This window comes from Poecilia latipinna, unplaced genomic scaffold, assembly GCF_001443285.1.
Source record: "Poecilia latipinna isolate Pla-1442-1.1 unplaced genomic scaffold, P_latipinna-1.0 Scaffold1738, whole genome shotgun sequence".
NCBI lineage: Eukaryota > Metazoa > Chordata > Actinopteri > Cyprinodontiformes > Poeciliidae > Poecilia > Poecilia latipinna.
In genome coordinates, this window is record NW_015114354.1 from 116563 (window position 1) to 130923 (window position 14361).

At 38.4% G+C, this 14361-nt stretch overlaps 1 protein-coding gene across 1 annotated transcript in view; it reads left to right on the forward strand.

Annotated features, from left to right (window-relative positions):
* The first annotated feature begins 21 nt into the window (after nucleotides 1-21).
* The window catches only part of LOC106964937 (tumor necrosis factor receptor superfamily member 11B-like), a 35080-nt gene continuing 20740 nt past the window's right edge, over nucleotides 22-14361 (forward strand). The window contains exons 1-2 of the mRNA XM_015060729.1: nucleotides 22-173; nucleotides 13702-13929. Coding sequence (XP_014916215.1) covers nucleotides 126-173; nucleotides 13702-13929 — 276 coding nt within the window. The 5' untranslated portion in view covers nucleotides 22-125. The remainder of the gene's footprint in view (nucleotides 174-13701; nucleotides 13930-14361) is intronic.

Here is a 14361-nt window from a genome sequence, read left to right on the forward strand (position 1 = left end):
TTCAATGGGACAACGTGCTGGGTGGGCATGAACCTTCTGTCTTTCCCTCCCTCTTTCTGAGCCATATAAGAGCCGAACTGTTATGGAGACCCCATCATACTGCAGTTCGCTGTTACTGAGAGAAGATGAGCACACGGATAATGAAATCCAACCCTGCCATGAAACTAATAGTGGTGAGTAACCAGAATTTCGCATTCTGCGCTTTTCCGTCAGACCAGCTGGGATACAGATGTTCTTCATAAGGAGCAGGATCGTCTTGTTTTATCCTAACGCGTACACTCTTTAAGTAGGCATGAATAGGTTTTCTCTATTTCTTTTTCTCATTTTCTGTACGACTTCAAGTCACCCAGATGCTGAGTGTAAAACTGTGGAAAAACGCAATATTCCCCACTTTTGCGTTGAGCTGTGCGGTCAGTCGGTGCAGGTAGCTTTCCGGGCTCCGGATTATTATGTTCGCCACACTTACTCACCTTCCTCTTTTAATTTGGCTAATCATTTTTATTTCAAATGTAAATACTGTTTACTGGCATTATTATCGTTTAGCTGAGAGACATGTGTTTTAGCTGCTGAAAATAGTTAATAGGATAAAGGACTGGTACATCTTAGGCTGTGTGTTATCAGTTGCATTAGACTGTGTATTTATCCTTTGCTAAGAAATACTGTCTCAACAATTTCATATCATATGAAACTCCCATTAACATTTCAGATCATGAATACATTCTTTGCATGTAAAGCTAAACTTTGTTTATACTTATTGGTGTTTGCCTCCAGTAATAGGCAAAGCTCACGTTCCCTCATTTTTCACGTTAATAAACCCATACAAACAAGATATGTAATTCAGCCCTGAAGGACAGTTTACTTTAGCTCACATGTCATTGCTTTTGCTCATATACCTTTACAATGAATGATATTTTACTCTCCCAGGCCGGCCCCTCTTCCCCTTCCTCTTAGGGTATGTTTGACGTGACACCAGTATGTTGTTTTTGAAATGTTCACCTCTTGGATCAAAGCAGTGTGCTTTGCATGCAGTGCAGATCTCTAAGGTTTTGCATATGGTAATAGCGATGTGTATCAGGTCAGAGACAGATCGCACTCTGTAACCCCCCAGCCAGAACACTCGCTTCACTATCTGTCACTGTTGTCTGGGTGTTTTGTGTGTGGGTGTGTGTGTGTGTGTGTGTGTTTGTGTGCGCTTGCGTTTGTCACACAGCTGTGAAAGGAGCCCATGTTTTGGATGAATCCCAGTCGGTTAGAGATTCTGTTTGTGTGATGCATTCAAAGGACCTGGTTCTTTACATGCAAATGACTGGTGAGAGCGCAGCTACCAATTTTTTGTGCTCACGTCTCGGGGTGTTATGATTGCAGATCAGCTCCTCTCTGACTCAACTGAATCTTTTGCTCCCTACATGGTTCATTTTCAGTAACACATGATGCTCTGAGTTTTCCTTTAACAAGGGGATATTTCTTCCTCACCTGTCTGCTTTGGTGTTTTCCCGCCTGTCTCTAATTTGTGTTCCTCTCTTCTGAAACAAACGCATTTTGTTTGAGTTTTTTCCCCGGATGCAGTCAGTGGAAAACCTAATGCCGCTCTCTCTATTTGGATGAGAAAATATGTTTATATACGAGAAGTGCAAAGTAGTCTAAGCAGGTGTGGCGCCAGTGGACAGTTTGTGGTTTTTTTTTTTTTTCTTCCAATCCATGCCCCACTCACCACTTAAATCCATATGCAGAAGTTCTCGTCCCTCTTTTGCGCTTTGTGCTATCTGCAATCTCTGTATCCTTATCTCAGCGACCCCCACCTTCTTAAGTCTCTGTTGTGGCCGTTGGTTGAAGCACCAACTTCCCTAAACCTGGAGGCTTCTTTGCACACAGTGCACAGGGCACATGTGCAGAGGTAAATTAGCCAGCAATACTGACCTCCTCTTTTTGTTTTCTTTCTTTCTACAAAACATTACGATAGGGGTTTGGAACTGCATGAGCCAGGAAGAAATAATAATAAAAAAAGCTTGTGTTTGTCAGTGTCTAGGATCAAAATTGCACAACAACTAAGCAAGTTTGTGGATTCATAATGCAAAAATCACCTCTGCAAGTTGCTTCCTCACACCTAACTTCCCTTTTCCATCAACAGTAGCTCTGATAGCAGAAGTGTGTACCTGTGTGTGTGTTTGGGATGATTTATGAGTGCAGCACAGCAGTGACAAACTAACGGATCCAGTCTGTGTTCAGTGCCTTGTAAAAGTATTCACACCCCTTAGACTTTTGTCCACATTTTGTCACAGTACACCCTCGAGCATCAGTGTATTCATTGGGACTTTGCAGATGAACACAAAATATTGCAAGGGATTTTTAGGACAATGATAAATATCCAACTGTTTCAAGTATAAAAAAGAAAGTGTGGCATTTATTACAGACCTCTTTTACATTTACATCCATAAATGAAGTGCAGCAAATTGCATCAGGAAGTCAACAAATGAGTGAAGTCAATAAGTTAAGACAGTCTATGTGTGCATCAGGTGTAGACAAAATTTAATGAATACAACAGTTGCTGCAAAATGCTAAAATCATACCCAAGCGCTTACATTAGTTCCACTCTAATCACTCTGCAGATTACATTAAAAACACGATGCAAATTTCTTCAGGAACAATGTTTCTGTCGACAAGAAGACTTTGATTTATTTGACTTGGAATTTGAACAGGCAGTTCCTAAAGTCCACCTATTTAAATGTGTGAAGTGTTTTTTGAATTCAATTTGTTTTTCAATTGTTTCAACTTAAGTCTGTAGAGAGATGAGAGTAGCAACTCTGACTTTGAATAAAATGCAAAAAAGAGGTTTCTTTCAATTTCAGACTGCAGTTTTTAAAAACTGAAAACATTGTGCATCATTTGCCTACGTAGTCCTATAACCTGCTCAAAATTCAAAGTTGTATTTATTTAAGTCGAAATTTGTTTGTGCCTAAATTGTGCCAAAAGTGTTTGGAATTGTTATTAAGTTAGTTTTGGCTGCTATCCAGACCTGCCAGCCTTTTTGATGTAGCTACTCTGACAAAAATAATGAGTCTTGTCATACAATTTGCATACTGTTTATCTTTGTAGATTTTAATCAGCATTTTAGAGTAGAAATGTTGTAACTTTAATAGCTAAAAGACATTTGAACATATTAAAATGCAAGCATTATTTAGGTATAGATACTAATTTATTACCTGTGCTCTTTAGATAAAAGATAAAATATAGGACTTTTTTATTGACTTAAATCTCAAAAGCAACTTTCTGTGCATTTTGCATCACATAAAATCGCCTTCTAAAAGCTTGAATTATGTGCCAAAGGTGCAATGCCTCTATATTTAGTCTGTTGCCCTCTGTGTGATCTTACAGTAAAATTATATGGTTATGTGATAATTATCTGACAATAAAAATCAGTTCTTACCTCCTCAATATAACCTTAGCCCTGTGAATATTACCTAAATATTTTTACTGCCTTGGACGGTTTCGGCTCTTTTAAGAGTGTGAAAATATATAATCCCGATTTTCCTGTCAATATTAATGTAGTTTATAATTGATATTTTTATTTCAAGTTAATCTGCAATGAAAATTTGCTTACAAAATACCAGAACACGACTTCACAAAGCCAAATTGAACATACTCGTATTGCACCGCCTGCTCAGCTCTAATGCAGGAACAATATTATTTTCAACGAAACCAAATATATTCTGAACATGATAACTGACAACTCTCACATTAACTCGCATACCTAAAAAAAAAAAAAACTTTATAATAGCAAATAATTTCCGAGACTTTCATGAACAAAGACCAAGGCTTGGCAGAGTGTCCCAAAGTCGCTCCAGATCTCTGTGTGGTTTAAAAAAAATGACTGATTTGATATTCAAGTGAGCTAACACAAACACACACATACACACACACGCACACACACACACCAGAGGGCTGGAATCCCCCCTCAGACCACCTGCGCTCTACAGTTAACTGAATCCATGTGCTTGGTGCGAGAGCTGGTGTGGTGCGGTTTGCTCCCTTTGTGCCATTGGTCCTTTCCTCGTGCCATGACTTTCAAGCTAACCCCAAGGCAGGCCAAGCATGGAGTCTGGGCCTGTGTTGCATGTCAGTAATGCTGAAAGTTTAATGTAACTCGAACCCTTTAAATGTGTACGCTGAAAGACGCTTCACTGATAAACATTCGCATCAGAGGTAGTAATGACAACTTAAAGATCAAAGATTTATTAATTCACGAATTCCCCCCGCGCTAAGACCAAATTCACCGTTTGATGATGTAATTGGCATTCATGACTTCATTATCGAACCTCGGTTAACCGTCTTTATAGAGTGATCCTGTTTGAACTCTCTGTCCCTGCCTATCTCTCATCCGTTGCCTGAGGTAGTTTTCAGCTCTGTCATCAGGTTGGTCAAAAAAGAATCGGCTCCCTTTGGTCTTTTGGCGCCAACTGAAAAATAGACAATGCTTAAGTTCCCAATAGCAGCCTGTGATATATAAACAGAGTGAACAACTCAGGCTTTGCTCACTCAACGTCCTCTCACGTTCAGTAAACAATTGTCTGGATCTGAGTATATTTGCTTCACAGCCTATGGAAGTCTTGTTTCTCCGTCAGGCAGTTTTACATGAAAGAGTTTACAAGTTGCACCGCCCCTTGTGTGTCGTTCAAGCACGCTTATGTAGGTTCTTTAAAATCCTGCTTCCAGTCATACCGCCGTCCCATCCTTTCCTCTCAGCTGGATGAGCTCCATGATGGGCGTCTTGGCTTCCCAGAAAATGGTGACAGTATAATTATGACAGTATAATTTAGGTTTCCAGGGGTTGTCCAGGATGTCTTGATATGGCGGCTTCTGTAGTGAGGAGAAGGGTAAAAAGTTCAATATCTCTCTAACAGTTGGTGGAAGCCCTTACTCACAAAAAGACATCTATCCTTATGGCCAAGAGCTGCTCGTGTGGTTTGTTGTTGGAACGGTGTCTGTTTTTGAAAGAAAATATATTCTATTATTGTATTTACTTACTCAGACGATTTCTGATTGACTAAATCATAAACAGCTATTTATTTAATTGAAACTCATATAGCATTTGCTGTCCTGCACAGATCTATTTGGACATGAACAGTGTCTATATCATGATTCATGTTGTGTTGGGTTTATTCCTGCGTTGTTTATTCTTTGTGTTGAGTGTCTAACGTTTTTTCTCTTTGTGATTTTGTTAATATTCGTAGACTAATGGTTTTTCCCCTTTGGTTTGTGGATCATTTTATTCAGTGCAGCTCTCTGTGTTCTTTTTGTTTATTAGTCTCTTTCCTTCACTTACCCTGTTTAATACTCTGTCTCGGATTTTTGGCATTCTCCTGATTTGACCCACCTGGTTTCCATAGCACTTGAATGTCGAACTGAACTCAATCCGTAAGTTTTTCATATCTATCTTCTTTGGATTTTTTTTTTAGCCCAAATAAATTATTTATTTTAATCTACTCAGAGCTGTGTTTTTCCCACCACCTGTAAGTGTTATTTATTCAACAGCGGTTGGAAATACTTTATTTACAATGTCCTTTATTGTGGCGTTGAACATTTTAGCTAACCCTATTTTACACGGCACAATTTTTAGTTTAGTTAATTATTAATAATTTTTCCAGCAATTAAATGTTTTCTCTGACATTATTTGACTGCTGTTGCATGTCTATAGCTTTTAAAATGTCCTTTTTAACTGTTAGTAAGAATATTATTTAGCATTAAAATTAACACAGGTGTTAGCCTTGAGCCGTTAGCACTGAGCTGTTAGCCTTTGGCCAGACTGATTCCAGATGTTCTGCGTAGCTCAGGTTGAAATAACCTTTTTGACAAAGGGTATTGATACTGATGAATAGGTTTATTTATCCACCAGTGTTTATTTTCTTTATTTAAATGCGGTGAGGCGCAGAGGGAAATTCTACTAAACAGTTGCCATGACGCAACCTGAGCACGGTGGACATCGGAGATGGAAACAGATTCTTCAATATATATGTTGTGTTTGAAATTAGAATGTTGTAATAAAATAATTGTGTGGATATACGTGTGTTTTATATGTGTTTTTACTGATATTACAAACACTAAGTTGTCTGGGACAAAAATGGCATTTACATCTGGCCCAGACGCCTCAGTGTATGACGGGCTACCAGTGGTCTGGGTCTGGTTTCAGAGGTGAAACGGTGTATTATGGTTCAGCTATGGTTCATAAACCAGAGCTGGTCTATGATATATGGACCATATACAGATGTGAACTGGTCCACACCTGGCCCAGTTCTGGCTGCACATGGGCCACATCTGGCAAACCAGCACTGGGCCTTTGGGGCCCGTCCTTCATTGTGCCATGTAGGTCAGATGTAAGGGTCAGCTTTGGGCCACATCTGGCCCAGACCAATTTTGCTATGTGGGCAAACGTTGTCTGAAAGTCGTCTGAACGTCCATGTGTGACATTTTTATAAAATGCGGTTACTAGCTTCAATACTCCACTTAGGCACTAGGGGGCTCCACGCCCAGCCAAACATTATCCTCTCCATTCAAATAATGGCTAGGTCCAATTTTTCTCATTCCCTTCCCTGCAATAATCTAAATGAGAAATCCAAGAAGTACTTTCATTTCAAAAATACGTATATTCTACCGAGTGACGTCACTTCCTAACCCGGATTGTACTCGGATTTCTGCAGTCATGAAACGACGCTTCTGTATTTCACATGAAACTGATGGAATCTACCTTCTTCGGTAAGTTATTGGTTTCTATACTTATTTCTATCATATTCTGAGCAAGCATGTGGTTAGGGCGTAAAAATTTTAACAAAAATCTAAATGTTCAATCTGATCCAGCATGTTGTTTAGCCTGTGGTTTATCCTGAGCTACTGTCACCTCAGTAAACACCGTCTGTCTTTTCCTTCTCTCTGATCATCAGCTACAAAATAATATGCAGCTGGACATATTGATGCCTCGGCATTAACTGGTAGCACAGCACAAAGTACTAAGTGACGTTATGCTTTGTGCCAGTTGTAGTTAAATTAGACAGAAATGTTACCTGGCTGAAGATGTCAAACCTCAAAGCAGGAACCCAAGAGGATCAGGGTGAAAAGTTTTTGTATGGTAATTAGCATTATTAGCTGCAAAGAGAGAGAGGTGTTTATGGTTTCCTTCAGTTTGATCTCTTTATTTTGCTTCGATTTGATGAGGAGTTTTAAAAACCACCTGCCTTTGCTACAGTATTACAGACTACTTAGAAATGCATGACAATCAAGTACTAATGGACAAAACTTGGCTTAATTAAATAAATCATGCTGATGTTCATGGAAGTTGTTTAATTAAATGTTTTTGTTACAGGTGAACTGAGATCTGTTCAGATTCTGAGGAAAAGCCACAGATCCAGAGGATCTCCCCCATGACCAGCAGCTCCATGCAGCCACAGCCTCCCACATGTTCTCCACCGTCATCATCTTATCCACTCTGATGATCCACCAGCTGCTCTGTGTTCACGTGTAGCCGTTTAATCCACAGTTAAATGCAAATAAAGGTTGGTGTGGTGGGAGTTTTGTCTGTTTTAGGAGTTTTCCTGCGTTAATCCAGGTGAGCTGCAGCAGAGACTCATCTAAAAGCAGGACCAAGGGTCCTGACCTCCAGGGCTGAAAACCCCCAGTCTGCATTGTTTTCTTTGGCCACTGGGTAACAAATGCTTAGAGTTAGTTTATATTGTAAGTGTAACGTCTTCAACGCCTTAGAGGAGGTGAAGGAGATGGCCTGGGAAAACCACAGCAAGCTGTTCTGACCCGACTGACAGTCCCTGGTTCTGCTGAACAGACGGACTCACTAGATGGTCTCGGCCTTCCAGCTTCCACTGGAGAAAAAAATTAGAAGTCCTGAATCAAAAACTGGAGTCAGGAGCTGTTCAGAAATAAATAGCATGTACAATTCTTTGAAAACGTAATTAGCCTTTCTCTTCACATTATTCCTCCCTTCCATCAGGGGCAGTACTGTTTAAATACTTAAATATCGACTTTTAAATTCTTTACTTTTTTAGCTGGATGTCTAAGGGACCTGATTTGCTGTCTGCAACATTTTATCCAAAATCCTCTCAAACCACCAAGCAGAGCAGCAGAGCGAACGGGGTGGAGAGAGAAGTCTCTCTGCTCACCATCACTTGGTGACTGAAATATTTAGTAAGTATAAACTCATGTAGCTGTCAGTCTAAAATTGTGCGAATTGTCGTACATTATCCTATAGGAGGACTTTGTCGTGCATGTTTCTCTGTAGCCAGTGAAACATTTTGTTTCATAAAACCATGAAACGTTTCTTTATAAAATATGCATTTTATGTTTTTCTGAGGCTTTACCAAAGAACCAAGGGTCAGATTCAGAACACCAAAACAGTTTTGAGAAGGCTCAGGTTGTCTCTTTATTTTTTATTTTTTTATTAGTTTGTGGATATGTCAACACTCATGAAATCAGTTCTGGTGTAAATATCTCTTCTAAAATATTTTTAAGAAGGGTTGGTTCTTAAATGCTGACTTTGCCTTGATTTATTATTATTATTGTGAATGTGTTTTCTAAAAACCCATTGCGTTAAAATTTACACTGTGTTGTTTTACTTTGTTCTAAGAAGGTTTCATTAATGTCTTTTTGGTACATATGTATATGTATGAATAAATGTGATTTTTTTTAATCATATTGTGTCTTGGTAGTCTTTAATGTTAATTCTCTAAAATGAATGCATTCTTTGCCAAGTGTTTTAGGTGGTTGTCATCGATTTTATAATTTGTTACAACATTGGATTAATATCCCTAGGAAATGGAAGACAACTGTTCCACATGCAAACCTTGCATTCCAATAAAATTGCTGCTATATTAGCATTTCCACAGACCTAGCATTTATAGCATTTTAGTTTGACCGACTGCAAATGTCCGCCGAAAGTTGTCAGCAAACTTCCTGCGGATATTCAACTGAAAGTCCACCGAAAGTTTAGTAGTGTTTAATTTTGAGTCCGGAAAACGTTCGGTGGTGTTTCATTTTTTTTATTCCGGAAACGTCGGACATTTATCGAATGTTCAAGACAACGTTCAGCAGATGTTGTCCGAACATTCAATGCTAGCTGGGTAATCATACCTCCTCGGTGTCTAAGCTTCCTGGTTTTCATTGCTTCTTGTGTTATTGTGCTCATCCTGTCATGTCATCAGTTTTGTAAGTTCCTATGTTCCTTCAATAAATCGTCTGCACTACTCCCACTGGTAGTTTGGACATAAAAACAAGGAAAGGAAAATTGATCACATGATCTTTAAAAGAAATCCCTCCTTACATTTGTCATTAATTGATTGAGTAAAGCAATGAGATGTCTTATATTTCTCAGAATTCAATCAAATGAACATTAAAGTCTATTATCTAACGATTTCATTAAGACGAAAAAAAAAAAAAAACACTTTTCAGCTCAGCTGACTGGGAAATTACAGCAAGGTAGCTCTTGTTCTAACCAGAAAGGTCCTTTCAGGTGGAATGCTCATGGTTCTGGTTCAGTCAATTAAAATATTTAACAAAGTCATGCAGGGACTGACTCCAGTTACAACTAAACAAAACAAAACGTTGCTAGAAATTGTACAAAAATTTTACAAAAAAAAAAACAAAAAAACAACGTAATTAAAGAAAACCAAACATTTATCGCAACAAATTTGCCAAGATTTTCCAGACTCAGCTGGGGAGCTTCTTGCTGATTCTGTGTTATTGTTTCCTTTTCTTTGTGTCAGGACACAGCAGCTCACTGGGAGACTTCATCCTCTGGGAAAAGAGTCGCTTCGTCGGCCTGACTGTGGGAAACATTTGGCTTTCGGAATAAAAAATTGAATCTGTTTTAATTTATATATACATACATTTTTTGATCATATTCATTGAACTAAACGGAGGCTTGTCGTGTAAAGAAGCTATGATCGAGATAAAGATTCCTGAGTGGAGTTTCCAATGTGAATTATTGAAATGAAAAAAAAAAAAAAGACTAGCTCTATTTCAGAATAATAATTTATTGCCTTTTAAATTTAGTTATTTACAATACCTTCTGGAATTCTAAATTTGCAAAATAAGATTATTTATATATGTTACATGTCGGTTCTTATCCACAGGCATTCTTAAAATCTTCACTTCTGACGACAGAACATGGACCTGGGAATAACATCACAACCAACTTTAATGAATATGTTAGATTGTGCTTAGTGACAAGCTAATTATTAGCAATACAAGCAAGCTAAGTATATTCCCCTCAGTAAATGAACATTTTGCCTACACTTGCTTTAAATTAGAATCTTTTTAAATAACAAATATTATTAAATAAATAAATAACAGTCATCACCACTTTTTGTAGTTATGTAGCCATATGAGATTTAGATTCTTGGTTGCTTAAAACCACCTGACATTTGACATTCATGTTTATAACCAACTTGGAAATTCTGACTACTTAATAAAAATTTTATGTACTACGTTCTTCAACTTGAAATTCTGTATGGATAATTTTTTTTTTATTTTTACTTTTTTTATTCAAACAATAAAGTGGAGAAATTTCAGAAGACCAAGAGTTTATCACTCTTTTCAAACGTCCAAGCTTAGTTGGAAAGTGGCATTTGTTGCAAAGCGTTGAATATCCACTGGTGCAGAGCATTTAGAGGTAAATCGCATGTATTGTAATGATCGCCTTGAGACAATTTATCTGTTCATTTTCCCAAATCTGCAACATTAGAGTTTCCACAGTTTAATATTGCTGCACAGGAAACTTGGAGGGCAGAAAAATCAAACGACTGGGGTTAAACGAAATGATCGAGTGGTTACAGTTATTTTAGTACGATCAAAGATGTTTCTAATGTTTGATCATATTTTCGTTTTAATAAGCATCTATGACATTTCAAGTTAACTTGCTGTTGTGGCTTTTTATCCATTCTTGTAATTGCTTTGCTCTGTTTAGTTGTCCCAGTAATTAGGCTACTTAGATCTGCAGAACCCTCTGGTGACCCTCTGCCTCTACATCAGCACACATCATCAGTAGTTCATCATGTTTCCAAACTTAATAGGATGTGGCTTCACGGCCCTAATAGCAAATGTATACACTGTGATTGTGGGTTTGAGCCCTGATGGGGCCACCCATACTACAAACAAACCCATGCAGTTATGGTTCTCCTCAGTGAGCTGCTGCAGATGAAAGCTTGCCCTTAAAAACGCTGTATTCAGAGTTTGATAGGTTTTGCCGGGAAAACCGCCGCACTCGCCAGACCGTTTGAAGCTTGGGTTTCTATTATGGTGTTTAAAAAACGTTCATCTATTTTTGCCATCCTCTTTTGTGAGCAACATCGCAAAGAAAAGCAGTAACAGATTAAAAAAATGAGCAGTATTCAGCGCTAAATTATATGCACAGCGCACGGACGGTAATAAATTGGTAAGAAGGAAAGCTCAAAGCAGCTTAAATGCTTTATTCTATTTATATTGTATAAATTAGTTTTGTATTATATCCCTTTTTTATGATGAATTTAATGTTTAATGTTTATTTAGATGCTCAGTGCACCATGGGTTTGAGAGTAATTTCAATCCTGTGTATGTCCTGTATATATCGCAGATTCTGATAATAAATTTTACTTTGACATATTTACGTACACTATGTAAAAAATACAAAAAACATATCCATTGTTGCTTTGGTCACACATTTATTTATTATTTTTAAAATTTTCATTTGAACTGCATGTACGATCATAGCCTGGCCTGTTTAACAACTTTGTGTTTTCTCATTTACTAGCAAATACAGCTGACCCTGATATATTTACCTACACTGTAATAAAATACACATGTTTTTATTCCACTTACATTTAGCCTGAATAAAATGTTCTGTTTTCTGGTCAGCTAGGATTACAAAAGTTATCTGTATTGTTGAGCGTCAGGATGGTATGAGTGAATTTTATTTTAAGAATTCTTTATTGCTCACTGACAATTCAGCAATTTACATACTTTATGGTTTTGTGGGGTTTCGCCTGCAAAGACAGTCTGTTTCCCAGAGATTTTGGAGAGATGGAATGTGTGAATTGACCTTTGCACAAAAAGCCTTGAGGTGTGTGTGCTTTGCTGTAGAATAAACTTGTAAACCTTATAAAACTTATGCCATCATGAAGAATTAGCATTTTGAGGAATTATTGAAGCAACACTTTAGCAATAAGCTGGCAAGTTAAAGCTTTAGCAGAAATTCGTCTTGCAAAATTTGGATGACCCAATCATAGCACCGAATTAGTTTCAAAGCTTCTCAATGACAACAAAGTCAGTCCTTTGCTCTTGTTTGCAACAGAAAATCTGTGAGCAGAATTGAAGAAATCTATGTGAGTAAGTTGCCCTGCATGTCCCATTTCTTTTCAGGAGGAATGGGCCTAAAATCCAGCAAAACAGTTTGGAAATATCTGAAATTGCAGCAACTATAAACATCTCTCTCGTTATTCTGATATTTAGCAATTTGTCCTATTTTACACCTGGAAAGGTTTTAATCTGATTAAATGTTAGATGGTTGACTTTTTGTGTCCTTTTATAGAGTGAAAATACCTGTTTTTAACTAATGCTTGATGAAACAGTTCTGTATGCTATCTCCCTCACACTTGCCATGAAACATCAAATTCTTACCACAAATATTAAGAAAACAAATCTTTGGCAAAACGTGTGATGCAATGGTGAAGTTCCCCTCGAAAATATCTCTCCTTTACCCTGATGACGATCTTGTTTCAACAAATACTGAACTGTGTTTCGTGGTAAATCACAAGTACAGATGCACACACGCAGGAAACAAATCGGTAGTTTAAAAGTTTGGTAAACTGTAGAACAGAATGTTTTGTACTCTGGTGGCAAACAGGGGAAAGCCCAGCAAACCTCTAGCAGCTCCCTTTATGTGCTGCAGCCAGGACAGGAGGCCGCAGAGCTCAAAGACCAACACTAAGGAAGACCGTAATTGTACGTGAAGCTCAACAAACAGGCAGCAAACACACACTCATAGAAAACACATTCCTGAGAGAGCACACTTGTTTGTTGAACGCGTTTTAAGATGCACGCTTTAAACATGCGCACGAACAATGCACGCAAAATCTATTGTTAGCTGCCCAGGCAGTAAGGATGAAACCCTGCCAATGGGAAAGTCCGCTGAGCCAATGGCTGAGGCCCTTAGAGGAGGGAGCCTGGTGGGTGACATCTGGTCTGCATGTGGGCTGGTCCTGCTTCATGGCTGCATGTCTGACATGCTTCCCAATTAATGTCCTAAATTTGAGGCCTGACCGAAGCTTTGTACATCTTGCGCAGGCAGCGGGTGACATGTGAGTTGGTTAATGAAGCAATATCTAAATTGGTTTGTGGCAGGAGTCGTACTGACAGCCTCTCTGTGCCAGATAACATTGTTACATCCACAGGCAACATAGGCGATGTTGCCTGTGGATACGGGCAGGTTGTTTCCCTGCATTGAAGCAGTGAAGTTGCTGCCGAGTTTCTTCTCAGACTTTAAATCAAGCCCATTAAGAGCTTTTACCTCAGCCACATTGACCTTCATTTGAACTCATTCTGTGGACGGTTTGGTTTGGCACGAATTCATAAATTAATGAGTGAAAAAACATTAGAGTCTTTTGTTGGCATGGGGGATTTTAACCCATGCTGTCAAATCGCTTTGCTAAACCGAATTCCTTTCTCTTGCAGCTCTTCACGGCTTCTTTCTCATGGGCCTTTCAGGAGCAACCCGTGCCACCAAAGTACCAGTACAGAGATCCAGTGACATCTCAGGTCCATTCTTGTGACCAGTGCCCCCCCGGTACATCCGTCAAACGACACTGCACCGCTGACACGCCAACCGAATGCCAGCCCTGTCCTGAGAGGCATTTTGCTGAGAACTGGCACTGGGGGGACACGTGCCAGTACTGTACCTCGGTACGTACAACACAAATGGGTCTACAGACATTCCTATCAGACAGGATTTGATTGATTTATTTACTTTACTGCACACTTAATTTAAAATTTAAATAATACTCTCCTGTGTCTGAGATTTGACGCATCTTCAGAAAGTCAATTAACTTTTATTTTACTTCCTTAATGTTATAATCCTCAAATCCTGTTGTCCAATCACCTTTTGCTGTTTTCTTTTGTCCAACCTTTAGCTGACGCTGATATTTTTATATTCATTGAGTTAAACTGAGGCTTCAACTAACGATTATTTTACTTATTGATTCGGTGATTAAACGGATGACAAATAGGCACATTCTGCCAGATTTGTCATTTAACCACTTAAGCTTATTTTATGCATTATTAGAAACATATAAGAATACTTAATCACACAAATAATTTAATTACTTTTTAAAATAA